Source organism: Rhinoderma darwinii, chromosome 10 (genome assembly GCF_050947455.1).
Source record: "Rhinoderma darwinii isolate aRhiDar2 chromosome 10, aRhiDar2.hap1, whole genome shotgun sequence".
In the NCBI taxonomy this organism is placed as follows: Eukaryota; Metazoa; Chordata; class Amphibia; order Anura; family Rhinodermatidae; genus Rhinoderma; species Rhinoderma darwinii.
The window spans coordinates 88,477,581-88,504,515 of NC_134696.1; the positions used below are offsets into that span (position 1 = coordinate 88,477,581).

The 26,935-nt window shown below is 42.8% G+C and overlaps 1 protein-coding gene across 2 annotated transcripts in view; it reads right to left on the reverse strand.

Annotated features, from left to right (window-relative positions):
* The window catches only part of TBC1D17 (TBC1 domain family member 17), a 48,534-nt gene that overhangs the window by 15,282 nt on the left and 6,317 nt on the right, over nt 1-26,935 (reverse strand). For both annotated transcript variants that reach the window (XM_075840201.1, XM_075840202.1), the window contains exons 3-11: nt 24,593-24,667; nt 22,459-22,579; nt 19,971-20,175; nt 11,235-11,346; nt 9,343-9,504; nt 9,016-9,147; nt 8,718-8,821; nt 6,551-6,645; nt 3,801-3,917 (exon numbers count right to left, since the gene is read on the reverse strand). In XM_075840201.1, the coding sequence (XP_075696316.1) occupies nt 3,801-3,917; nt 6,551-6,645; nt 8,718-8,821; nt 9,016-9,147; nt 9,343-9,504; nt 11,235-11,346; nt 19,971-20,175; nt 22,459-22,579; nt 24,593-24,667 (1,123 nt within the window). The remainder of the gene's footprint in view (nt 1-3,800; nt 3,918-6,550; nt 6,646-8,717; nt 8,822-9,015; nt 9,148-9,342; nt 9,505-11,234; nt 11,347-19,970; nt 20,176-22,458; nt 22,580-24,592; nt 24,668-26,935) is intronic.

A 26,935-nucleotide genomic window follows, 5' to 3' on the forward strand; every position in this document is an offset into this window, starting at 1 on the left:
CAGGTAAGCGACGCACACGCACCCGGCCATCCACATGAATCCAAGGTTTCCCAGCAGAACATCGCCCAAAGAATCACGCTGCCTCTGCCGGCTTGTCTTCTTCCCATAATGCATCCTGGTGCCATCTCCTCCCCAGGTAAGCGATGCACACGCACCCGGCCATCCACATGATGTAAAAGAAAACGTGATTCATCAGACCAGGCACCTTCTTCTACTTCTCCATGGTCCAGTTCTGATTCTCACGTGCCCATTGTAGGTGCTTGCGGCGATGGACAGGGTTCAGCATGGGCACTCTGCCGGTCTGCCGCTACGCAGCACCAAACAGTGATGCTCTCCGTGTTCTGACACCTTTCTATCACAGCCAGCAGTAACTTTTTCATCAATTTGTGCTACAGTAGCTCTTCTGTGCGATCGTACCAGGCAGGCTAGTTCATTCCTCATGCACATCTATGAGTCTTGGGCTCCCATGAACCTGTGGCCGGTTTACAGGTTGTCCTTCCGTGAAACACTTTTAGTAGGAACTGACCACTGTATACCAGGAACTTCTCACAAGAACGGCCGTTTTGGAGATTCTCTGACCCAGTCGTCTAGACATCACAATTTGGCCCTTGTCACAGTCGCTCAGATCCTTACACTTGTCCATTTTCCTGCTTCCAACACATCAACTTCAAGAACTGACTGTTCCCTTACTGCCTAATATATCCCGCTCCTTGACAGGCGTCATTGTAACAAAATAATTAATGCTATTCACTTCATCTGTCAGTGGCTTTAATGTCATGGCTGAACGGTGTACCGGGGGGGGGGGGGGGGGCGAATATCTTGCAGGTATTATAGTGGACGCTGTGATACAGACCATTATTTTAAAAAAGGAGTTCATTTTATTTAATCAGTGATGGACATGAAGCTCCTGCTTGCTTTCCAAAAAAAGGTTTTGCAGCAGCTGAGGTCTGGATTACAAGAACTAATGTACGCCCTACTATAAACTATTAGCAACATTAGAAGTCACGTCTGAGTTCCACGACCTGCGTACAGAGACTGCAGCCTTCTGCTTTTATACGGTTCTAATATTCTGATAATTTACAGGAGGGGGTGCATTATCCCATATATAACTGTACATCTTCCCATATATAACTGTACGTCATCCCATATATAACTGTACGTCATCCCATATATAACTGTACGTCATCCCATATATAACTGTACGTCATCCCATATATAACTGTACGTCATCCCATATATAACTGTACGTCATCCCATATATAACTGTACGTCATCCCATATATAACTGTACATCTTCCCATATATAACTGTACGTCTTCCCATATATAACTGTACGTCTCCCCATATATAACTGTACGTCTCCCCATATATAACTGTACGTCTCCCCATATATAACTGTACGTCTTCCCATATATAACTGTACGTCATCCCATATATAACTGTACGTCATCCCATATATAACTGTACATCTTCCCATATATAACTGTACATCTTCCCATATATAACTGTACATCTTCCCATATATAACTGTACATCTTCCCATATATAACTGTACATCATCCCGTATATAACTGTACATCTTCCCGTATATAACTGTACATCTTCCCGTATATAACTGTACGTCTTCCCGTATATAACTGTACGTCTTCCCGTATATAACTGTACGTCTTCCCGTATATAACTGTACGTCATCCCGTATATAACTGTACGTCATCCCGTATATAACTGTACGTCATCCCGTATATAACTGTACGTCATCCCGTATATAACTGTACGTCATCCCGTATATAACTGTACGTCATCCCGTATATAACTGTACATCTCCCCATATATAACTGTACATCTCCCCATATATAACTGTACATCTCCCCATATATAACTGTACATCTCCCCATATATAACTGTACATCTCCCCATATATAACTGTACATCTCCCCATATATAACTGTACATCTCCCCATATATAACTGTACATCTCCCCATATATAACTGTACATCTCCCCATATATAACTGTACATCATCCCATATATAACTGTACATCTTCCCATATATAACTGTACATCTTCCCATATATAACTGTACATCTTCCCATATATAACTGTACATCTTCCCGTATATAACTGTACGTCTTCCCGTATATAACTGTACGTCTTCCCGTATATAACTGTACGCCATCCCGTATATAACTGTACATCATCCCGTATATAACTGTACATCTTCCCATATATAACTGTACATCTTCCCATATATAACTGTACATCATCCCATATATAACTGTACATCTTCCCATATACAACTGTACATCTTCCCATATACAACTGTACATCTTCCCATATACAACTGTACATCTTCCCATATACAACTGTACATCTTCCCATATATAACTGTACATCTCCCCATATATAACTGTACATCTTCCCATATATAACTGTACATCTTCCCATATATAACGGTACATCTTCCCATATATAACTGTACATCATCCCATATATAACTGTACATCATCCCATATATAACTGTACATCATCCCATATATAACTGTACATCATCCCATATATAACTGTACATCTTCCCATATATAACTGTACATCTTCCCATATATAACTGTACATCTTCCCATATATAACTGTACATCTTCCCATATATAACTGTACATCATCCCATATGTAACTGTACATCTTCCCATATATAACTGTACATCTTCCCATATATAACTGTACATCATCCCATATGTAACTGTACATCATCCCATATGTAACTGTACATCATCCCATATATAACTACATCATCCCATATATAACTACATCATCCCATATATAACTACATCATCCCATATATAACTACATCATCCCATATATAACTACATCATCCCATATATAACTGTACATCATCCCATATATAACTGTACATCATCCCATATATAACTGTACATCTTCCCATATATAACTGTACATCTTCCCATATATAACTGTACATCTTCCCATATATAACTACATCATCCCATATATAACTACATCATCCCATATATAACTGTACATCTTCCCATATATAACTACATCATCCCATATATAACTACATCATCCCATATATAACTGTACATCTTTCCATATATAACTGTACATCATCCCATATATAACTGTACATTATCCCATATATAACTGTACATCTTCCCATTTATAACTGTACATCTTCCCATATATAACTACATCATCCCATATATAACTGTACATCTTCCCATATATAACTGTACATCTTCCCATATATAACTGTACATCTTCCCATATGTAACTGTACATCATTCCATATGTAACTGTACATCTTCCCATATATAACTACATCATCCCATATATAACTACATCATCCCATATATAACTACATCATCCCATATATAACTGTACATCATCCCATATATAACTGTACATCATCCCATATATAACTGTACATCATCCCATATATAACTGTACATCTTCCCATATATAACTACATCATCCCATATATAAGTACATCTTTCCATATATAACTGTACATCTTTCCATATATAACTGTACATCATCCCATATATAACTGTACATCTTCCCATTTATAACTGTACATCTTCCCATATATAACTACATCATCCCATATATAACTGTACATCATCCCATATATAACTGTACATCATCCCATATATAACTGTACATCTTCCCATATATAACTGTACATCTTCCCATATATAACTGTACATCTTCCCATATATAACTGTACATCTTCCCATATATAACTGTACGAATGTTAACACCGAAGACTGTAAGTTACGCACCAAGATCAAAATTATACATGCAGTACGTCATCAAGGCATCATTGAGAAGGCTGAGTCCTGGGTTGTCATTCCCCTCATAGAACTTGTTGTTTCGGTCTGTACGACTGACATCTCTTTCTGCAAGAAATGACAGAGAAATAAAAATGTAACAACTTTTTAATAACACCGTGTACATTATTACCCCCTTAAGGAAGCGTCTCATTTTGGCCTTAAAGACACAGCATATTCTTCTGTTTTTGCCTCACTGCATTCCATTTCGCTGACGCGGCGCAATGTCTTCGGGGTTTTTTTTTGCCTTTCCTATTGAATTTTTAAATTTTTTGCTACATAACATTTAGTGGTTGAATTTTTAAAGCGGAATGTGTAAAAAATTGTATTCCTTTATCGTTTTTTTTGGGGTGTTTTTTTTTTTTTAAACCTTCGTTCTCCGAACTCCTTAAATTATGCTTCAAATTAGCCGCATGGGTTGAAACGAATTATGTGGATATATAAAAATGTGTTATTTTTTTATGACTTTTATTTAACAAAAACAGTGGTTTTATTTTATTTTATTTTTTAAATGATCGTGTTTATTCTCTTTTTTTTTATTATTTTATTATACTTTATTTATATATTTTCTACAAAAAGACTTCCTTTTTAATTTAATATTTTTAATTATAACGCATTGGAATACTCATCTATATAGAACAGTAAAGCACATAAGTAGCAACAGAAACTCTAGTACAGAGGGCTAACAAGCCATACCTGGAGTGGCTACAATAGTGAAATATTGTATCAACAATTGGGTATACAGAGGCAATATATATAGCAAGGTAATTACCAAGACAAGATGCATGCAAAAGTGTGTCTATGGAGGTCTAAACAGTCAGGGTATGTTCACAGGGCTTATTTACGGACGTAATTCGGGCGTTTTACGTCGCTGTCAAAAGACGGAGCGTAAATAGACGCCCGCGCCAAAGAAGTGTCATGTCACTTCTTCAGACGTAAATTGAGCCGTTTTCCATGGACTCCATGGAAAACCAGCTCCAGTTACGTCCGTAATGGACGCAGCGTTCAAGCGCCTGCACATGCCGTTACGGCTGAAATGACGGGGCTGTTTTCTCCTGGAAACAGCCCCGTAATTTCGGCCGTTACGGATGCTGCCGTGTGAACATACCCTCATAGGAGTGCTATATATGGCTCAAAAAGTCATATCCTCTGGCACTGGTAAACATAGGGACGCTTCAAACAGAGAGGGAAATGATTTCCCCAAAAGACAACAGTGATGAGAATGTAAGGAAATGGCATGACTAACCCATGTTGTTGAGATGTCCTGTGAGCTCCAAAGACGAACCCCGACGCGCGTTTCGCATGGATAGCTTGGTCATGGGGTTTTAAATCAATGTCCGTTGCACCGTTTAAATATAGTGCTAGATAGATCAAGTGGCATGCACAACGCCAATGGAAAGCCTGATTTGCCAAACGTAACATCGCGAGAACAGGGTCCCAAGCCATCGAGACCAAACTGCGCACGCACTGCGGCTCCGGAAACAGCGCAGGCGCAGAAGGGTACAATCGACAGCTGGAACGAAGGTCCCAAATGGAACGTCCAGCACGCAAACCACAGCCCAGGTATTATAAAAGAGATAATACGTGTACTCAATATGTAAAGATATTAATGGGCAAGGAATATTTTCAGTATGAATTTAGATATAAACAAAAAAAATAGGATAAAAGTTCTCCTCCGTAGACGCTAAAAAATGAGAATACCTATAAATCGAAATTTGATATCAATATTGAAATCAATAGTGATGCAAAGGGAAAGGTTTCCATTTGTCTCAGTCAGGGTTCCGTTCATCGGTTCCCCTGACGGAAAGCTCCGACAGGACCGCTGAACGGAGCCCTGACGCAGATGTGAACGAAGCCCAATTCTGATCTCAGGCCAACAATGATTTTCCAGAATAAACAGGCTCTAGAGAGAGCGATCTCTCTTTGTTTATAATGTTATCAGATTTCCAGTAAAAGAAATGTCTGAGCGGTGCCAAAGTTCCATTCAAATCAATGACAATGTGCTGATAACAGAAATATCTGAATAGTACCAAAGAGGTCTGAGCTCTCTATAGAGCCCATTTAAAAGGGGTTATGTGATCATGTGGTTCCTCTTGGCCAATCAGGCCACAGAACGTTGTAATTTTCATTGGAGATAATTCTTTATATAGGCTCCCCAAATGCCCATAATAAAACCCATTGAGATGTTTTCTATAGACCATCTAATAGACCTTCTACTTTAAAGGGGTGCTTCGCTTTGAACAATCCGGCTCCCTTGAGAATAAGCAGATTATAAAGTGTCCTCCAGCTGGGACGTCCAGTGATCAGTGAGGAATCCTGACTGTAAGTGTTCAATTTTCCTGCAGCACCGCCACAGGTGAAATTAAGTATTACACAATGCCCATTTAAATCTTTTGGTTGTCTGTTTAATGTACAGGACAGGTCCTCCAGAGCAAGATAATATGCTTAAAACTGCTCTCTACTCTGGCCTAGAGATAAGGATCCTGAACAGAGGATTTTTTTAAAACTGGACAACAGCTTTTAGTGGTCTTTCCTGGTGAGAGATTCCTTTCAAAGACTCAAAATTGTTGTGTAAATCCTAAAATGTACCAAATATTTTTTTTGGTCCCTTTATTTTGTATAAACCTTTCACCTGTAGTTCTGCCACTAGGTTGTACCGTTCTTATATCTCTGAAAGCCTAAAACCTTAATATTATACTGACCGATCAAACTGCGGTAACCCCTCAGCAGAGAATTCTTCTTTTCTTGGTCTTCAGTCACAGATTTCCACTGCAGCTTCATACGGAAATACTCGTCCCTGCAAACAGCAAGACAAACACTAGAACATGTGTTGAACAATGTCCCACGGAGATGGCACCGAGCCCATGCGATCTGCCGGCTTGCTTAATTCTGTTGTAGTTCACAACTTGTAAGATGCGTGGGAGAGGCTGCATTAACCCTTCTATTCCCAGAACTCTCCCTTCATTTATAACATCAATCAGGTATTTGTGGTTTGGGGCAAATGAATAGTTACACCGAAGACGTGGACTGGTCACAGACAACAAAATTGCCCAATACATTTTTTATTTTATAAATTTACAAGGGCTGATCAAATGTAATTTGGGAATCCTATAATGGATATCACTATTAGGGCTCATCGCAGGTTATGTTATGTCTATGGCCACTTTTTGAATAATGATACAAATATCAAATCTATTAAGAAGAATGACGGGCACATGGGATTGTGGCATCAAGATCTCCAATGTAATATAAGAACCATGGTGTTGGCTATCGCAACCCGTTTCCAATGTCATTTTGCAGGCATTAAACCGGTTAAACACCACTAGGCCTCGTTTATGAAACTAGAGCCCATAGCAACCAATCAGATGACTTATTTTATTGACGTGAAGATCTGGCTAATCTGAGACCAGGGCCGGGAGGGGGGTAGGTGAGCTCCTTGTGCGGCACCTTGCAGCTGGCGGGGAGAAGGGGGGGGGGGGGGGGGAGTCATTTTTATTGAAAACGGAATCTGCAATGAGCTCCTCCCTTGTCAAACTGATAGAGACACTTGTCAACCAATGAGCGCTTCCATCAGCCTCAGTGGGGAAAGAAACATTTATTGGTACAGGTGGACCGGGGAACACAACGGGCATCACTCATGGTTCCTCGCTCCCTGGTGTTCTTATGGTCCGGGTGCCTGCCTTCTTCTGGTTCGGGCACCTGTGTTCTCCCCGGTTTTTTTTCTGTCTGGCTGCCTTTCCTCTCCTGGTCCGGGCGCCTGTCTTCTCCTGGTCCGGGCGCCTGTCTTCTCCTGGTCCGGGCGCCTGTCTTCTCCTGGTCCGGGCGCCTGTCTTCTCCTGGTCCGGGCGCCTGTCTTCTCCTGGTCCGGGCGCCTGTCTTCTCCTGGTCCGGGCGCCTGTCTTCTCCTGGTCCGGGCGCCTGTCTTCTCCTAGTCCGGGCGCCTGTCTTCTCCTGGTCCGGGCGCCTGTCTTCTCCTGGTCCGGGCGCCTGTCTTCTCCTGGTCCGGGCGCCTGTCTTCTCCTGGTCCGGGCGCCTGTCTTCTCCTGGTCCGGGCGCCTGTCTTCTCCTGGTCCGGGCGCCTGTCTTCTCCTGGTCCGGGCGCCTGTCTTCTCCTGGTCCGGGCGCCTGTCTTCTCCTTGCTCTACTTCTGTTCAGCATCAAGAGATAGTGTGTGGTGGCGCACACATTCTGATGCTGAACAGAAAAAAAAATCAGGGAGAAGACAGGCGACTGGACCAGAACACCACCGTGGAGCAGACAGATGCCCGGACCAGTAGAAGATTGAGGAGAAGACAGGCGTCCAGACCAGAAGACAGGCAGCCGGACCGGAAGAAGACCGGGGAGAAGAGAGGCGCCCGGACCAGAAGAAGACAGGCACCTGGACCGGAAGAAGACCGAGTAGTGGTGAGTATACACCACCCAGCTTGAAAATCGTAAGGCCATGCAATTCCCCCGCTTCGCCTGCTATATTCATACACTTTTGCAAAAAATGTAAATGGAAAATAATCAAATCAGTGACTAGCAACGAACATCATCAAAAAGGAAAGAAAAACCATTTCATGCTAGCTGAGCACAGTGCCACCCCAGGTACAGATCTAGTGAGGTTTAACTTGCTGCAGGGCGATATCACACAACAAAAGCCATTGAAAATCCATTAAAAAGTCAAGTCAAAGTTTCTTGCCACTGTGTATTTAACGTGTTAAGAGTCAAGTTAGAGAGTGCTACATCTGTGTGCTTGAAAAGTAAATTCTTTCTTGTGAATGAAAGCAAAACCTGGATTGCAGATATGACAGTGACTGTACTAACCATACTGTCCACTAGGGGGTCTCTCACTCATTACTAAATTACACCATCTGCAGAAACGCTTACGTTTTTCTCCGTACTAAAGATTTTCTGTCTTCTGCTGTGCTGTCCCATGGATGATAGCCGAGGAGATACTTCCAAGCATCTTTTCGAAGTCCTGGACTCAAGCCCTAAAAATCAAATAAATAACAGCGCTATTAGTGTACGATATCTGCAGTATGTTTAGTATAATACAATGTTGGGAAATGGCGCCATCTTGCGTGCACGGAAAGAAATGCATGCAAGCGGCAGCTGCTTTGGACCACAATCTGCAGTGTATGCTGCAGTGTATAGATCTAATCCATGCTGAGGCAGCCACACTTACCCCAGAAAATATCCTCTTCTTCAAACCATCCACATTCATCATTTGACCTTCAGAATCAATGTAGGATTCCCATTCCTGCTCGCTGACAGGTGCCTGGCGCTGTATGACTGGACGCTCGCCCAGCTCCACCAGCTGAAATAGATTTCTGGATGTCAGTTTACAACCTAAAACCCACAATAACAATACCCAAGACTCTATATCACTGAACGTGCAGAACTCAGAGCAATGCCGCTGTAAATACGAAACCCCTTTAATTTACCAAACCTCGTTCAATATGACCCATGGTCCTCAGGGGCTCGCACTGCGGCCTGGGCCCTGAATACTCACACATGAGATCACTTCAAAACCTGGTTCATCCTCCAGCCCAACCGCCATCTCAGATAAGGGTCTTTGGTGATGTCCATCCTGGTGCCGCAATGCTCCACGAAAAAAATTGGTAACCTTGGAGAAACCGCCAAAAGTTGCAGAATACGGATCTTGGAAAAATCTCTAGAGATTTAAAAAAAAATAATAATAATTTAAAAAAAAAGTTTATCGTTTACACTCCGAGAGCCCGTTCCATGCTACTCCTACCCGACTTTGACGTATGGATACGTCAAATGTCGGGAAGGGGTTAAACAATTCAGGTGAGTAATTGACATCACTAGGTCTGGGCTAAAAACAAAGAACTGTATATATATATTTTTTTTTTTTTATTTATCAGCCATAACATTAAAACCCCTGCCAGGAGAAGTGATTATCTCATTACAATGGCGCCTGACAAGGAGGTGATCAGTCAGTTCTTGAAGTTGATGTGTTGGAAGCTGTAAGGATCCAAGCGACTGCGACAAGGGCCAAATTGTGAGGACTGGGTCAGAACAGCTCCAAATTGTCAGGTCTGGTGGGATGTTCCCGGTATGCAGTGGTTAGTACCTACTAAAAGTGAGTGGTGCAAGGAAGGATAACCGGTGAATCAGCGTCAGGGTCACGGTCGCCTAAGGCTCATTGATGCGTGTGGAGTGTGAAGGCTGGCCCGTCTGGCCTGATCCCACAGAAGAATTACTGCAGTAGAAATTGCTGAAAAAGTTACTGCTGGCTGTGATAGAAAGGTGTCAGAACACACAGAGCATCGCAGCTCGCTGTATACGGGGCTGCGTTGTCGCAGACTATTTAGAGTGCCCATGCTGACCCCTGTCCATCGCCAAAAGCGCCAACAATGGCCACAAGAGCATCAGAAATGGACTATGGGTCAATGGACGAGGGTGTCTGGTCTAATCACTCATGTTTTCTGTTACAACAGGTGGACGGCTGGATGCCTATGCATTGCTTACCTCAGGAAAAGATGGCACCAGGATGCATTATGGGAAAAGACATGTCGGCAGAGGCAGTGTGATGCTCTGGGCGATGTTCTGCTGGGAAACCTTGGGTCCTGTCATTGACGTGAATGTTACTCTGACGCGCACCACCGACCTAAACATTGTTACAGACAAGTACGCCCCTTCATGGTAACAGTATTCCTTAATGGCAGTGCCCTCTATCAGCGGGATAATGCCCCTGCCACACTGCAAAAATTGTTCAGTAATGGTTTAAGGAACATGGCAAAGAGTTCAAGGTGTTTACTTGGCCTCCAAATTCCCCAGATCTCATTCCAATCTATTATCTGTGGGATTTGCTGGAAAACAAGTCCAATCCATGGTCGCAACTTACAGGACTTAAAGGTGCAACGTTGAGCGCAGTCATTGGCTGCAGCGGTCACGTGGGTTTTCTGGCATATCGTGAAATAAACAGAGCTTTAAGGACTGGGGTGGCAACAGGTTATGAAGGGGAATATAGTGGAAAACCCCTTTAAAGTATCAGCTGCTAACGTCTTGGTGTTCGATACCACAGGACACCTTTATAGGTCTTGTGAGCCGAATGCCTCGTTGGGTCAGAGCGGTTCTGTTGGCTAAGGCGATATACACAATATTAGGCAGGTGGTTTTAAGGTTTTGGCTGATCAATGTATGTATGTATATTATATATATATATATATATACATATATATATTTATTTATTTGTAATTGTGAGGAATTGAAACACGCTCCCTTTAAAATTAATACAGTGATTATTTAAAGGGGGTCTCTGTATGACATCCAAATACCCATGTAGAGATGGGTTGTCTACATGCGAAATGTAAGGGTTCTAGAAATGTAAAGGATTGTAGAAAGGAAATGTTAAAGAGGACGTAAGCGCTGAACTTACGGACACCAGGTCAGAGGAGCCATCGTCAAACAGCTGAAGTTCATCAAATGAGTGGGAGAGGGCATGAGAGTCATGTGGATAGACCAAGAAAAGGCGGGAATCCTTTGGAGACCTGAAAAAAAATTTTATTTACTTTAAGGGGACATAAAACCTAACCGTATTAGCCTGAACTAGTGGCGCCGTCCACCTGTTCTTTTGGGTGGGACCATCCACAATGTTGTCAGCCACTGCATCTCATCATATAAAACAACGGTGGTAAAATGAAAGAGTTTTTTTTCCCTGTAAAGAAGTCGTTTGCCACCCAAACTTGTTCAGGTGCTACTTAACAAGTTTGGCGCATGGGTAGATGATTCACTAGAGTCTCTAAATAAATCCTTAAAGGGTTATTACATTTTTAAAGAAAAAAAAAAATGACCTCAAAAATATTATAAAGAATGACACTTTCTAATATATCTTGATTTTTTTGTTGTTGTTATTCCACCATCCTGATCTAAATGCTGCAGCGCTTGCTCTGGGGTTGCCATGGTAGCTAACCTTTCTGTGAACAAACTTCCTGTCATGTGACCTGCACTTTTATGAATGTCTTCTTATAGGTGGAGGTCACATGACAGAATGTCCAGGCGCAGAAAAAAAAAATTACTTTAAACAACTGGTGAAGCTAAAACAATATATATATCACCTAGCCTACAATCTCCCGCTGCAAACCGCTTTAGAATATAGGTAGGAAATGGTAACGGACTTCACCAGCTGTGCCTGCTCGTTCCATTCACCGAGACTGTGTTGACGTCTATTTAGAGTCAGCGCAATCTTAAACTACCAGTTTTTCCCATATTGGCACCGGAGCGACACCATGACTATTCCAGGATCGCCGAAGCAGCTCACATCCATTAGCGATCCTAGTGATCAGAGGATGAGACTTTAACTGGACCGGAAGGATTAGCAAATAGTCATAGTAGAGAATATGAAATGTGAAGACCGGATAAAAGGAGTGATGGATTCTTGATGCTGAAGCTACTGACAATGCAATCACCCGTCCTCATCTCCGGTTATCTATAGAGCTGAGCTATTACAGAGATCCATCCCCGGCCTGTTATTCTGTCCTTGCAGCACAAACCAAGCACCGTGGCCTCCTGATCAGCAGTTATGAGTTTTGTGATGACACAGACAACGCTATTAAGACTCAATGTCAAAGCATGGATTGCTGTATACAAGGCGTGCTGACTGGAGGAAAGGAACAGAACAAATCAGCACACAATACAAAAGTACAGGGGTTCCCTGGGATGGTGTAAATAAAGATGCATCACAAAAGTGAGAGCGGTGGGGTGCGGCCACTGGGACCCCCATGATCCTGAGAATCTGATGCTGAGCTCTTAATAGAGAAATGACTGGTTTGACTACTGCCATACCCCATTGTCCCTTCCCTGCCCAAAATTCAGAATCAATTAAGCCTTGGGCTGAAGATCTGGAACAGACAGGTTGCTAGGGACAAGCTCCTTGACAACACCATTGAGTATCCCTTAGCAACCAGAATGTCAAACTGTCTTAAAATGACATGAGGAATAGACCCGATCAGCAAGTGATCTACCTTTAGGGTTGTCTACATTGAATATAATCTATTGGCTGGGCCTCATCATTGTGCCAGAACCTGAGCCCACTAGAGGATCCCCCTGTTGGCCAGACCCAATTTATAGGGGGGGGGGGGGTTAGCAACAGGAGATAACCAATGTGGATACATAAAAATGTGGGCTTGGGCAAAGAAGTGGCATATGAGGTTAAACACTGATAAATGTAAGGTTATGCACTTCAGAAGCGACAATCTATGTCACCATTACTTACGAAATTGGAAAATACCCGGGACTTTATTCTACGGGTCGATACAATTACGGAGATACCAAATTTATATAGGTTTTTTTTTCTTCATGTTTTACTACTTCTATAAAGAAAAAATACTTGTTTTTTTTGTCGACATTCTTTGAGTTATAACTTTATTTTGGATGTTTTAATTATTTATTTATTTTTTTTACGGCGTTCACCGAGCAGGTTAAACAACGTTATGTTGTAAATAGCTCAGACTTTTACGGATGGGGCAATACCAGTTATGTTTATTTTTAACACTACTTTAGGGAAACGTTTTTTTGTTTTTTTTTTTACTTATAACACATTCAAAAATTAAAAAGGGGAAAAAAAACCTGAAAAAACAAACTGCATTTGACTTTTTTTTTTTAATAAGTCCTCCTAGGGGACTTGAAATGACTGAAAACAGCTGAAAAGGCGGCAACTAAAGTAATAAATGGAACGGATTGGCTAAAGCATCCAGAAAGATTATAAACGTTAGGGTAATTTAGTTTAGGAAAAAAAACGGCTGAGGAGTGACCTAATAACTATGTATAAATATATCCAAGGTCAATACAGAAATCTCTCTCATGATTTATACCCAGAACTGTAACTATAACAAGGGGAAACCTCTACGTCTCTACACAAACATAGAAGGGGATTCTTTACTGTAAGAGCAGTCACACTATGGAACTCTCTTCTGTAAGAGCAGTCACACTATGGAACTCTCTTCTGTAAGAGCAGTCACACTATGGAACTCTCTTCTGTAAGAGCAGTCACACTACGGAACTCTCTACTGTAAGCAGTCACACTATGGAACTCTACTGTAAGAGCAGTCACACTATGGAACTCTACTGTAAGAGCAGTCACACTATGGAACTCTCTTCTGTAAGAGCAGTCACACTATGGAACTCTCTACTGTAAGAGCAGTCACACTATGGAACTCTCTACTGTAAGAGAAGTCACACTATGGAACTCTCTACTGTAAGAGAAGTCACACTATGGAACTCTCTACTGTAAGAGCAGTCACACTATGGAACTCTCTACTGTAAGAGAAGTCACACTATGGAACTCTCTACTGTAAGAGAAGTCACACTATGGAACTCTCTTCTGTAAGAGCAGTCACACTATGGAACTCTCTTCTGTAAGAGCAGTCACACTATGGAACTCTCTTCTGTAAGAGCAGTCACACTATGGAACTCTCTACTGTAAGAGCAGTCACACTATGGAACTCTCTACTGTAAGAGCAGTCACACTATGGAACTCTCTACTGTAAGAGCAGTCACACTATGGAACTCTACTGTAAGAGCAGTCACACTATGGAACTCTCTACTGTAAGAGAAGTCACACTATGGAACTCTCTACTGTAAGAGCAGTCACACTATGGAACGCTCTGCCAGAGGAAGTTGTTCTAGTGAATTCAATAAAAAATTCAAGTAATGGATACTAGATTACTGGAGATGGGTCGTTCCAGGGATCTATTCGGATTGTCGGGAAGGAATTTTTCCCTGTGATGAATGAAATTCATGAAATGATTTCCTAAAATGAGGAAAATTGGCTTTTGCCTTCATCTGGTTGAACATTGCAGAATAATAGTCTGAACTGGATGGACACACAGTATGTATTTTTTCGGCCTTACAAAGTACGATACTAAGAACCCTAAGGGAATGTTCACACACTGCAGATTTGTTACAGAAATGTCTGCTACAAATATGCCGCATGTGAATATACCCTAAGGTCTAGTTCACACAAAGTTTGGTGGCGCTGAAACATCGGCAAAAACCGTCCGGAATCGCCTCCCATTGAAATCAATCGAACAGTAAAAACCGCTTGCGGGACAAAAAAAAGCGTAATGCTCTTTCTTCCCGTGTTTCCATCTCGAACATGACTAGAAAGCAGAGAAAGCCGTTTTTACGGCTCATTTTGCCCTCGTCGCTCAATGGCTGCGGCTGAAAAACGCAGAAAAAAACGCGGCAAAGAAAGTGCAGGCAGGTCAAAATCTGCCTCCAAATTTCTGATAGGAATTTTGAGGGAGATTTTGTTGCCTGCAAAAAACAGTGTGTGAACATAAAAATGTTCACACGGCCTATTTTCAGCCGTTTTTCGGGCCGTAAATGCCCCAAAAAACGGCTGAAAATACGGGTCTGAATGCCTCCAAACATCTCCCCATTGATTTCAATGGGTAAAACGGCGTTTCGTTCCGACGGGGCGTTTTTTTACTCGGCCGCTTGAAAAAACAGCACGTAAAAAAACGCCCCGTAAAAAGAAGTGCATGTCACTTCTTGAGCCGTTTTTGGAGTAGTTTTTCATTGGATCAATAGAAAAACAGCTACAAAAACGGCCGGTAAAAAAAAAAGCCGCCTCAAAAAACATTTGTGGTTTAAAAAACGGCTGAAAATCAGAGGCCGTTTTCCCTTGAAAACAGCGCCGTATTTTACAACCGTTTCTTGTTTAGTGTGTGAACATAGCCTAACTGTGATATATATTTTGTACTAGTGATCAGGGATCAGGGAATTTAACCCCTTAAAGCGCTAACTTTGTTAAAGGTTATTCACATCACAGAAAGTGATCGGTAGGAGCTCGACCTTTGGAACCATCGATCCTGAGATTAAAGGGGTCGCAGTGATGCCTTAGTGCTACATCCCCTTCAAAGTTTTTCCTTGTACAGTAGCGCTCCCCACCACTTGCTGTGCAGGAAACAGCAACATGGCGCCATTCACTTGTCAGAGAGCGCAGCTGTGCAGGAAAAACCGGTGAAGAGGCTACAGCGCTAAACTAGTACTGCAGCCCCTTCATTCTCTGGAATAATAGGGGTCCTGGCAATCGAAACCCCACCAACCAGAAAGTGATGGGAACAACCCTTTGGCCCTGTTCACAGAGTTTTTTTGCAGGCAGAAAAATCTGCCTCAACGTTCCTTCAGGAAATTGAAGGCATATTTTGACCTGCCTACAATTTCTTGCCGCGTTCTCTACTGTGTTTTTTGCCTGCGGCCATTGAGCGCCACGGGCAAAAAACGCTATCTCTGCCTCCCATTGATTTCAATAGGTCAGGCAGCTTATTTTACCGTGTGTGGCTAGATGCTGCCGCGGATAAAAAATGCTTCCGCCTTCAATTGAAGTCAATAAAAGGCGGTTTCGGACGTTCCTATAAACCTCCAGGCACAGCAATCGCCGGACTATTATTCTACATGTTCTTAGCGGCAAACACTGCGATTATCAGATCACGGAAAAACAGATTGGCCTCTCTGGCACTTGTCCAAACAAAATAGTTATGGATCATGACGAATTTAAAACTCTAATCAACCATCTTAACAGACGATGAGAAAACAGCCTCATAAGATGAGAAGATCACAGATTCAAGATCACATAACGCAGATGGACGGCGGCCTCCGGTAAAGGTTACGGAAGGCAAAGGTCTTCTGTCCTACTTATTCTGCCCATTTTGAAGGCCGCCATATCCACACGGAGATTGAATAGAGAGACGGCCACATGTTCCGCGGCTCTATATGGGAGTTTAGCAAAGCGCCATTATAGCTGGCCAAATAGCGATAGCAGCGTTCAATCTCTGCCTGGATGCGGTGGCGACCTCACCAAGTGGAACGGGTGTCAGGGGACCCCGACCTTTCAATAGCGGAGGGCCATAAATGTCTTTTGTAAGAAAACCCTATAATAATAGATAGGAAAATAAAATAAAAAGATAAGCCGTTCCTTTTTAATTGATAAGGAATTCCAGGTCAGGCACTTGAGAAGCATTAGTAATACCTCAGCTATCCTAATAGACTGGACTCAGCATCCCGCAGGTTCCGGCAGTAGTTGTAGTAAGTGAAACTATAGCATTTCGTTATGACCAGATGAACCTCATAAATAATAGACAGGAAAACAAATAGGGCCACTCAATAATTCCTCCAGAGCGGGAACGTCTATTAATGTTGTGCGGTCTACTCACTTTTTGCATTGATGGATTTAAGATGCGGTTTTCCAAAAGGTAAGTAGAGCGGAGGAGGAAATAATATTATGTTCCAGCTATTATAAAGGCAATTCGAATAGAATAATACAAGATGAAAAAGTGATGATCACAATTCACCTGCAGGATGAGGATCACATTTCAGGCTCCCGCTGCCATACTTAAAGGGGACCTGTCACCTGCCCAAAAAACTGAAGTTGACATCGGAGTTAGATTGCAGGCACCTCACAGATTCTGATGCCTTTTATTTTTTTCTTCTGGCCCCCACCAATGCGGAGATATTGGGGCAGTTAGTTCTGGTGTCTGATATGCAAATGAGGCCTTTGACTGCCAAGTGGGCGGTTACCCCTTATCAAGTGACAGGTATTACCCGCCCACATGACAGTCAAAGGCCTCATTTGCATATCGGACACCAGAACGAACGGTACCGATATCTCCGCAACGGCGGGGGCTAGAAGAGAAAAAAATTAAAAAGCGGCAGAATCTGTGAGGCGCCTGCAATCTAACGGAGATGTCAGCTGCAGTTTTTTGGGCGGGTGACAGGTTCTCTTTAACCCCTATTGAATAGTTTAGGTATGTTTTTCCCCGAGGACCTGCCTCTAGATTTATATGCGATACTTATGAGGTCCTCTCTCATCTGATGTCTGTATTGTACATTATCCATTTTTCAATAATAGGGTTGTCATCATTATAGACAACCCCTTTCATATGGGGTCCGAGTCCTGATCCCCAGCGAACAACCGATTATGCCAGTAAAGAAAAAAGTCAGCCAGGTATTTCATAAATGGCCATTCATGTAAAACATGCATGGCACCAATCGACCGGAGCGAGAGCTACTGCTTGTTAGCCACTCTTCGCCCTGGCTCATAGAGGGGAGTCCCGAACAGACTATCCCCCCCTCTATGACATCCATCTGCCTTAATAGGGCATATAACCAGGGGTTGTCCAATAATCTCGAGTCACCCTTTTTTTTATTGAAGCAGGCCTTTCTAAAAGCGCCAAGACCCCTTTAGCGCAAACTGTAGCCAAACAATGTGCTGCTCTGGTATAAGCACTGTTAATGGAATATCTTAGCAGCACCAGGAGGAGACAGCAAAATGCCACCCCAATTATACTTACTTTCCCGACAAAATGCATAGACTACATCACACATAGGGTTATTAGGAGTCAGCGAGGTTAACAGGAACATCCATGGTGCTTTAGGATGGTTATGGCGGTATAGGTCATTGAAGTGTGTGAGGATTTATTTCAGAATATATCTATATAGTGGTTGGTGTTCTGCTTTGCACACAGCCGTAGAGTTAAAGGGGTTATCGATCGAAGACATATATGGCATGTTCACACTGGATACGCCATAAATGTCTGTTAGGTCTCCATCTCCATAGACCTCCATCTATTGGTATAATAAGGGTGCCCTGACCCTCATTCTGCAATGGACGGAGTGGAGAGGTGGCCACGCTTTGAAGTTCCCTCCTTTGAAGACTACGGTCGAGCAAGCCGTGGATTGTATATGAATGTCGAAGGTAGGAAAACCCATTTAAAGCCGGGATCACACACACACATTTTTGGTGCAGATTTTTGCTCTGTTTTTTGGAGCCAAACACAGGAGTGGACACATGAAAAAAGATGCATCAGTCTTTTATGTATACCCTTCCTTTCGGATTCATTTCTGGCCTTGGCTAAAAAAATAAAATTAAAAAAAAATAAAGCCAAAAATTGCCACAAAAACTGCCTAAAGAGGACCTGCATGGGTCCAAAACATTGCAGAAGACTTCTCGGATAGATTGCCGGCGCGGCACAGATCCTGACCTATTGGTGCCGTTCGTTTTAGCACCCGATATGCAGATAAGGCCTTTGACTGTCAAGTGGGCGGTTAACACCAATCACCAAGGGGGAGTGCATTTTACTACTCTGACGCCATCCAATCAGAGTGGGCAGCGTCCGAGTGGCTCATGTACTCACTGCCGCCTACGCTGATGATCATAGCCGTGACGCTGTGTCCTTTGATTGGATGGCGCCAGAACAGCAAGCTGCACTCCACCTTGACAAGTGATTGGTGGCCCACTTGACAGTCAAAGGCCTTATCTGCATATCAGGTGCCAAAACTAAAGGCAACCATATCTGAGGAAGAAAGAAAAAAAAGGTGCCAGAATCTGCGAGGCACCGCAATCTACTTGGTATGTCATCTGCCGTTTTTTGGGCAGATAACAGGTCCTCTTTAAAGGATAAAATGCTTTCTGCTTGAAGCTACCACTAGGGGGAGCTCACCACATACAGACTAAGGGTATGTTCATGAAAAATCAGTCGCTGAATCTGCCTCCAAAATAAACCCCTTTTTCCACACAGATTTTTGGGCGCACGATTTCTAAATACACACTGTTTTTAAGACCTTAAAACGGTGCTAAAAGAATTCGGAGCTGTTTTTCCAGCTTCTCATTGATTTCAATAGGAAGTTTCAGGCAGATTCTGCACCTCGGTAGGTCAGGATGCTTGGGTACAGTAAAAATTCAGCCCCATATGAACTAGGGAGTCGATTCGAAAGCAAAATATGGGCAGTTTAAATTCGGATTCCAAAATTGAAAAAGCGTCTGTATCAGGGTGCAAAAATATCTGTGTGAACATACCCTTACACAGCTCCCATTGAAAAATACTAGCAGTATAAATGTATAGGAAGCAAGCTCCCCCTAGTGGCAGCGGCAGGCAGAAATAATTTTATTATTGCACTCTAAAGGAGTTGAATTGCTCCTGCTAATTAGAAAGGAGGAGGGGGTTGAGGGTACCTGGTAGTAAAACCCTCTATGTGCTCCCCTCCGGTCTTTATTGCATCACGACTCGCAAAGATGAGGCACCTGGGAAAGGAACTCCCCAAAATAAATCAGTGAGCCCAATGTCATCTAGGCCCCTCGCTTACGGATAAGCTGAGCAGGTTCACTACTTACACGGCCAGTATGACGTATTTACGAAGCGCCTTCAGCAGAGCTTTTGTTCCACCTTGATGAAAATGAAGAGCTTGGAAGGACAACCCTTCTTTTGTAATAAATATGAGATACGACCAGCTCAAGCCCGGCTTGCTTTTGCGGACGGACTTGAGTTCCGACAGACTGAGTGAGAAGGCCCATTTTTCGCGATTTCCAGGTTTCACGGCTGTAGAAGGAAAAGTGGATTGAATGAGTGATGAACAGTAAAACTTTGGCCTTCGTTTTAGCTGCCCACGTGCGCCTACATGGTGTTGACGTGGAGGAATCTGGCAGGTGGGATGGTATAGGCAGAAACGGAGGTTGCGCAAATCAAGACTTGCGGATCTTGAAAGAACACTACAACTGGAAATCAATGAGAAAATATAAAACCAGAAGACACTGGTCAGTCTACAGGGACTGCTGCAAGGTCCTGAAATGAACAGCCCTTTGTAGAAATCTGGGGACTCTGCACCTTAACTTTCTCCATGTTTTGTCTGCAGTGTCAAAAGTGGTTAGGATTTAAAGGGGTTGTCCAGGTTTAGAAAAACATGGCTGCCTTTTTCCTAAAACACAGCCACACCTGTCCACGGTTTGGGTGTGGTTTTGCAGCCATGTCCCATTCTCTTTAATAAAGCTGAGCTGCAATACCAGACACAACCCATGGACAGGTGTGGTGCTGTTTTTGGAAGAAAGCAGCAATGTTTTTCTAAACCCTTTAACTGGGTGAGTCTCAGTTTTGCTTGGTGTCAGTTGTCAGCCAAGCTCCTCCGAGCCATTGGTAAAAGTCAAACCCTGACCCTTTTCCCCCCAACTATACTCTCTTAGTAAGGGGGCAACAAAACTAATGCTTCTTGGCAAATATGGAAGAAATAAAAAAGGTAAAAAAAAATACATATTGTACTTTATATATATTTTTACCCTATGGATTGTAATCTGAAACAGATTAGGATTAATGAAGAATTATATATATATTCTTTGAAGGAAGGGGTGGGTCGTTCTGCTCCGTACATTAAGACCACATCCACAATTCTTTCTGAAATATTTACAGATATAGCAAGTTTCCCTCTTGAAGGAACACTAAATCTAGAAATGAATGATAAAAGTAAAACAGAAGATAAACTTTTACACACTTTTTGTCAGTCTGCAGGACCTTCTGCACGTTCCTGAAACAAACCGTCTTGAGGAAATCCTGCAGAGAACACAGGGGTTAATTTCCTGCTGACCTGTTCCATTTTCAGCTAGGGTGGGACTCAAAGGGCGTGGCCTAACAATCTTTTGTCCTACTGCAGACAGGGCAAAGGGCTCCTACTCCAGCCAGTTGTCTAACAGCCAGAAGGACAGTGAGAAAGAGGATGGGGGAAATGACTGATTTCCTGAAACCTATATAGATTTCTTTATATATTTCTGAGTTTAAGGCCTTATTCACACAAGAATATTTTACATCTGTGTGCTGTCTGTGTAAATAATGGACAGCACACTGACTAATACATTTCAATGGGCTATCCTCACGTCTGTGTGTGTCTGTTGCGTGAAACTCACCGACTGTCCTTTTCTGGTCTGTTTTTTGTGGACCTTGTCGCCCATTGAAGTCAATGGGTGCGTGAAAACAACAGACAGCACACTGACGTTTTATTGCGGATGCAAACTGAACACGTTCGTGTGAATAAGGCCTAAATTGTAATATGAAACAAATGTGACCATGTGAAAGAAGGCGATGAGAGGAGGATGTGCTGGTATTTTTATTTTTTTATGCATTTTCTATGTTTAGTGTTCCTTTAAAATACTGCTCCTTACCTGCAGCTAGAGCAAGATGTCCCCATACAGTGCCTACCATAGAAGACCCCAACAAAAGTGCCCCAGATCTGCCCTTACCTGTGGCTCCAGCTAAGACAACAGCTGCACTAAGTTCGGAGCTTCCAGTATTTGAGTTTTTGTATTTCTCAAGTTGGAACATCGTAAAACGGATATTGGTGATTTTGGCAATAAGGACCTACCAACTACCGCACAGAACTGGTACTTTACGAAGCAGAATAGTACAGGGTCAGCTATCACAGCATGGAAAGCAAGGGCTCATTCAGACGAGCGTGTATCACATCTGTGTGACGGCCGTTAAAACGACGGCCGTCACACGGACTCATGTACTTCAATGGGACTGTTCACACAACCGTTGTTTCAACGGAGCCTGCGAAGGGACTGTGAAAAAATAGGACATGTCCTATTTTACTGCGCGTCACGCATCCCTCCATAGACTCTAGTCTATGGAGAATCCGCGACAACGCGTCCCGCACTGGTGCACCTCAGCCGTGAAAAACGTCGGTTTTTCACGTCCGAGGTTGCCGATGATCGTCTGAATGAAGCCTAAATCAGACACTTCGCACACCATGTCAGGATCACTTTGTGTCAATGGTCAGATTATCAAGTGGTCAGTGTTTTCCCCATTGTGCCCACTTCACCAGAATCATGTACCTACCTGACAACTCTTCCTGTGGGCGCACTTTGGTTCCTACTGTGCTGATAACTGCCCAATCTGGTTCATAGCCCGGGTCAAACATATCGTCCTCTGCCCGGCATGCCACGCTGCCTGGAGACTCCTGAACAAACGGTGATAAAAAAAATATATAAATACTATAATCCTATTTTTATAGAAAACTACTACAACATGCGCCCCCAGTGCCTTCCTCCATGTCAGCCACGTTCTTGTGAAATGGGTCACTGTTTTATCCTCCTCCTCTGTGCTGCCATCATTTTCCTTATATTTTTAAAGGGATATACCAGCTGGAAACATTTATCACCTATCCACCAACTGCTAGGACCCAGCCCCCCAACCGCACACCCCTTTATATGAAGTGGCGGTATGCGCTGCCGCTCCATACAAACTCGACAAGAGTTACAAAAACATCCAAGTACCACTGTAAAAAAAACACATGACAGCGGACGAAACAATTCATTATTTTGTACTGAACCGGAGTTACAGCCAATATTATAGATCAGAGCTGCTGTCATTATTTTGATGGTTGTCATTGGAAACAGTCAACAAGCTTGTTGACACACCCCTAACCATGTAGCAGTGTTCCTATAATGCAGTGGGTAGTTGGTTTTTCTGATTACTGTACAGGTTACACTTCCTAGAATGAAAATCATCATAGAAATATTGGATCAGGTGAAGATTATGTCCCCTTGGATCAAGTGAAAATTATGTCCTATCTATCCATCTCATTTTTGTCAAGTGAAGATTATGTCGCCCTTCGTACGCCCTTTCTGATGGATCCTCATGATGACCCACAGTTCCTGTAAATACACTTCCAATAATATCCATCAGAACATTGGGGGCGAGCGATACAACGCAGAGGATGATGGAAGTTTTCGCAGTCCAGATTCTTTACAAGTAAATATCGGTTTGATGGTTTTGAGGACATCGGTTTTATTAGTTCCAGTTATAATAGGCTGAAGGGTCTGGTCAAAGAAATGTCCATCCATTTTCATTTAAGGGCAACAAAAAAATTGCAATGAATGGGGGAGATTTATCAAGCGGTCTTATAGTAAGAATGTTCTTTGCTGCCCACAGCAACCAATCAGAGCTCTGCTTTCACTTTACCTCAGCTTATTAATATATGAAAGTTGTGGGGTTGCTATGGGCAACAAAGGACATTCTTACTATAAGAAAGCTTGATAAATCTCCCCCAACGTTACTGAGGATGCAGGGGGACATAAACATCACATGTTCAATCAGGGAGGGGGACATAAACATCACATGTTCAATCAGGGAGGGGGACATAAACATCACATGTTCAATCAGGGAGGGGGACATAAACGTCACATGTTCAATCAGGGAGGGGGACATAAACATCACATGTTCAATCAGGGAGGGGGACATAAACGTCACATGTTCAATCAGGGAGGGGGACATAAACGTCACATGTTCAATCAGGGAGGGGGACATAAACATCACATGTTCAATCAGGGAGGGGGACATAAACATCACATGTTCAATCAGGGAGGGGGACATAAACGTCACATGTTCAATCAGGGAGGGGGACATAAACATCACATGTTCAATCAGGGAGGGGGACATAAACGTCACATGTTCAATCAGGGAGGGGGACATAAACGTCACATGTTCAATCAGGGAGGGGGACATAAACATCACATGTTCAATCAGGGAGGGGGACATAATCTTCACGTGTCCAATCAGGAAGGGGGTCAAAATCTTCACGTGTTCAATCAGGGAGGGGGATATAATCTTCACGTGTTCAATCAGGGAGGGGGATATAATCTTCCCGTGTTCAATCAGGGAGGGGGCATGAACTTTAGTTTATCTGATAGCTCTGTACTGCCGTGTCCCTACTGCCTGTGTTAGCGCTATACTGACGAATGTAAATGGCAACTATCCATCTAACTGCAGATGTATGGCAGTGGAAAGGAATTTAATATTTATCACAGCTCCGATAGATTTGATCAAATTCCTTCCGCTGGTTAAGGAGGGATTCGGATAATCCCAGTTTATTAGGGAACTGCTACTCATGCAACTGCTCATGGAAAGAAGGAGATGTACTTGAACAACAAAACCTCAAATGTTCTTCCGGGCAGCACCAGTTTGTTCTTACTTTCTTAGAATAATGTATCTGTGTCATATCCCCATCTTCTTCTATAGGGATCCACTGAAGGAGCACGTCCGAGGTCTGGAAAAAAACAAACAAGAAAGTCCTTACGACATCTAGTGAACGTTATAAAAAGGTCATGACACAATGAGAAAAATTACAAGGAGCTAAAGGGCTTGTTTGGCCCCCTGACATGCCTCCAAACGTGTCAGTTACCTATCATGTGCTACATGGAAAGTGTCGCCCCTCATTGAACACTTGGGACAACCCAGTTAAGTTTTTTGATATTCGTCATTCCGATGGTTAGAGGGTTCCTTCTAGGGATTGTGTGAGATTAGAAAAAGTCACTCTCTTCCAGAAACTGTGCCGCTCGTGTCTACAGACATACCTATAAATCTTCAAATACTGTAAAGATGCCAGGGCGAGATGTTTTTTCTATATTAAGCCACGCCTCTAAAGCCCCTTTGTGCCCCCGCACAGTAATAGCCCTCCTTAGTGTAACAAACAGTAATATTGTCCCCATAGAGTAAATTTACTTTCTTAGTGCCCCCACACATTATGATACCCCCATAGTGCCCCCACACAGTAGGATACCCCCATAGTGCCCCACACAGTATGACACCCCCATAGTGCCCCACACAGTATGAGGTCTCCATAGTGCCCCACACAGTATGAGGTCTCCATAGTGCCCCACACAGTATGAGGTCTCCATAGTGCCCCCACACAGTATGAGGTCTCCATAGTGCCCCACACAGTATGATGTCTCCATAGTGCCCCACACAGTATGATGTCTCCATAGTGCCCCACACAGTATGATGTCTCCATAGTGCCCCACACAGTATGAGGTCTCCCATAGTGCCCCCACACAGTATGATGTCTCCATAGTGCCCCACACAGTATGAGGTCTCCCATAGTGCCCCCACACAGTATGATGTCTCCATAGTGCCCCACACAGTATGATGTCTCCATATAGTGACCCTACACAGTCCAATGCCCCCATAGTACAACCACACAGTATAATGCCTTCATAGCGCCTCACACAATCATGCTCTCATAGTGCCCCCTACACAGTACCATGCCCACATAGTAGCACCACACAGTTCAATGCCTTCATAGTGCCTGCTACACAGTATCATGCCCCAATAGTGATCCCCAGAGAGAAACAGTGCCCCTAAAAATAACAACATAAATACTCACCTAGCCCCGTTCCCACAATGAATGGAGCAGATCACACCGCAGGTCTCCTCCGGTCTGTGATGTGTTTGCGGCACTGCGCAGGCAGGCGTAATAGCCTAACCGAATCACACCGGCCTGCGCCAAGCGACTAACGGCAGGCGTCACTGGGTAAATGTTAAAGCTAACGGCTCCCAGCACCACCATTGTATTCAACTGCAGTGACGCCCTTAGGATGCAAATACAGTTAAAATCGTAATATGCAACAGGCGTCCCGGGACAACGAAACTTCATTGGCCTGTAAATGTGTCTGGTATTGCAGCTCAGCTTTATTTCTTTGAATGGACAATGTGCTTAGGTAGTCTGAGAACCCCCCATCCCCCTGAAGCACACTGTGCGTAGGATAGTCTGAGAAGCTGGCGGCCATTTTGTCTACATAAAGATTAGTAATGGGTCGGACCGCGGCAGTAACATTGAAAAGCAGGAGGGAACCGGGTATGTTTCTGCATGTACATTTTTACTGTAAATCGGAGGGTTGTTTTGTTTATTACGCTCGCACTTTAAGAGCCATAACTTTTTCATTTTTTCCGTTGACATAGCTCAATAAGAAATTGTTTGAGGGAAGAACCGTATCTTTTCATGGTACCGTTACCATTGATTACCATTTGTTACCTTTTTTGGGGGGTAGAAACAGAAATTCTGTTATTGTTTTTTGTGTTTTAAATGTACGATATTCCCCATGTGGCATAAATAACACTTTATTCTATGGGTCAGTAGGATTATGGCAAAGCCAATGATGCATAATTTTTTTTACGTTTTACGGCTATTATAAAATAAGAGCACATTTTATAGAAAACAAAAATGATGTCACCACATTCATAACATTTTTATTTTCCGGTCGAAGCATCAATATGTGGCGTTATTTTTTTTTAGGACAAGTCTTATTATTTCTTATAGAACCATTTTGGAGTACAAATAAATGATTGATTCAATTTTATTACGGTATTTGGAAAAAAAATCAATACCGCCATAGTCTTTTTGCGTTTGTTTTTTTACTTTGTTCGCTATTCGCTTCAAATAAAATGTTAACTTTATTATACGGGTCCTTTCGTTTGTGGCAATACCATATATGTGTATTATTTTTAACACTTTTGCTAAATAGATCCAATTTTATGT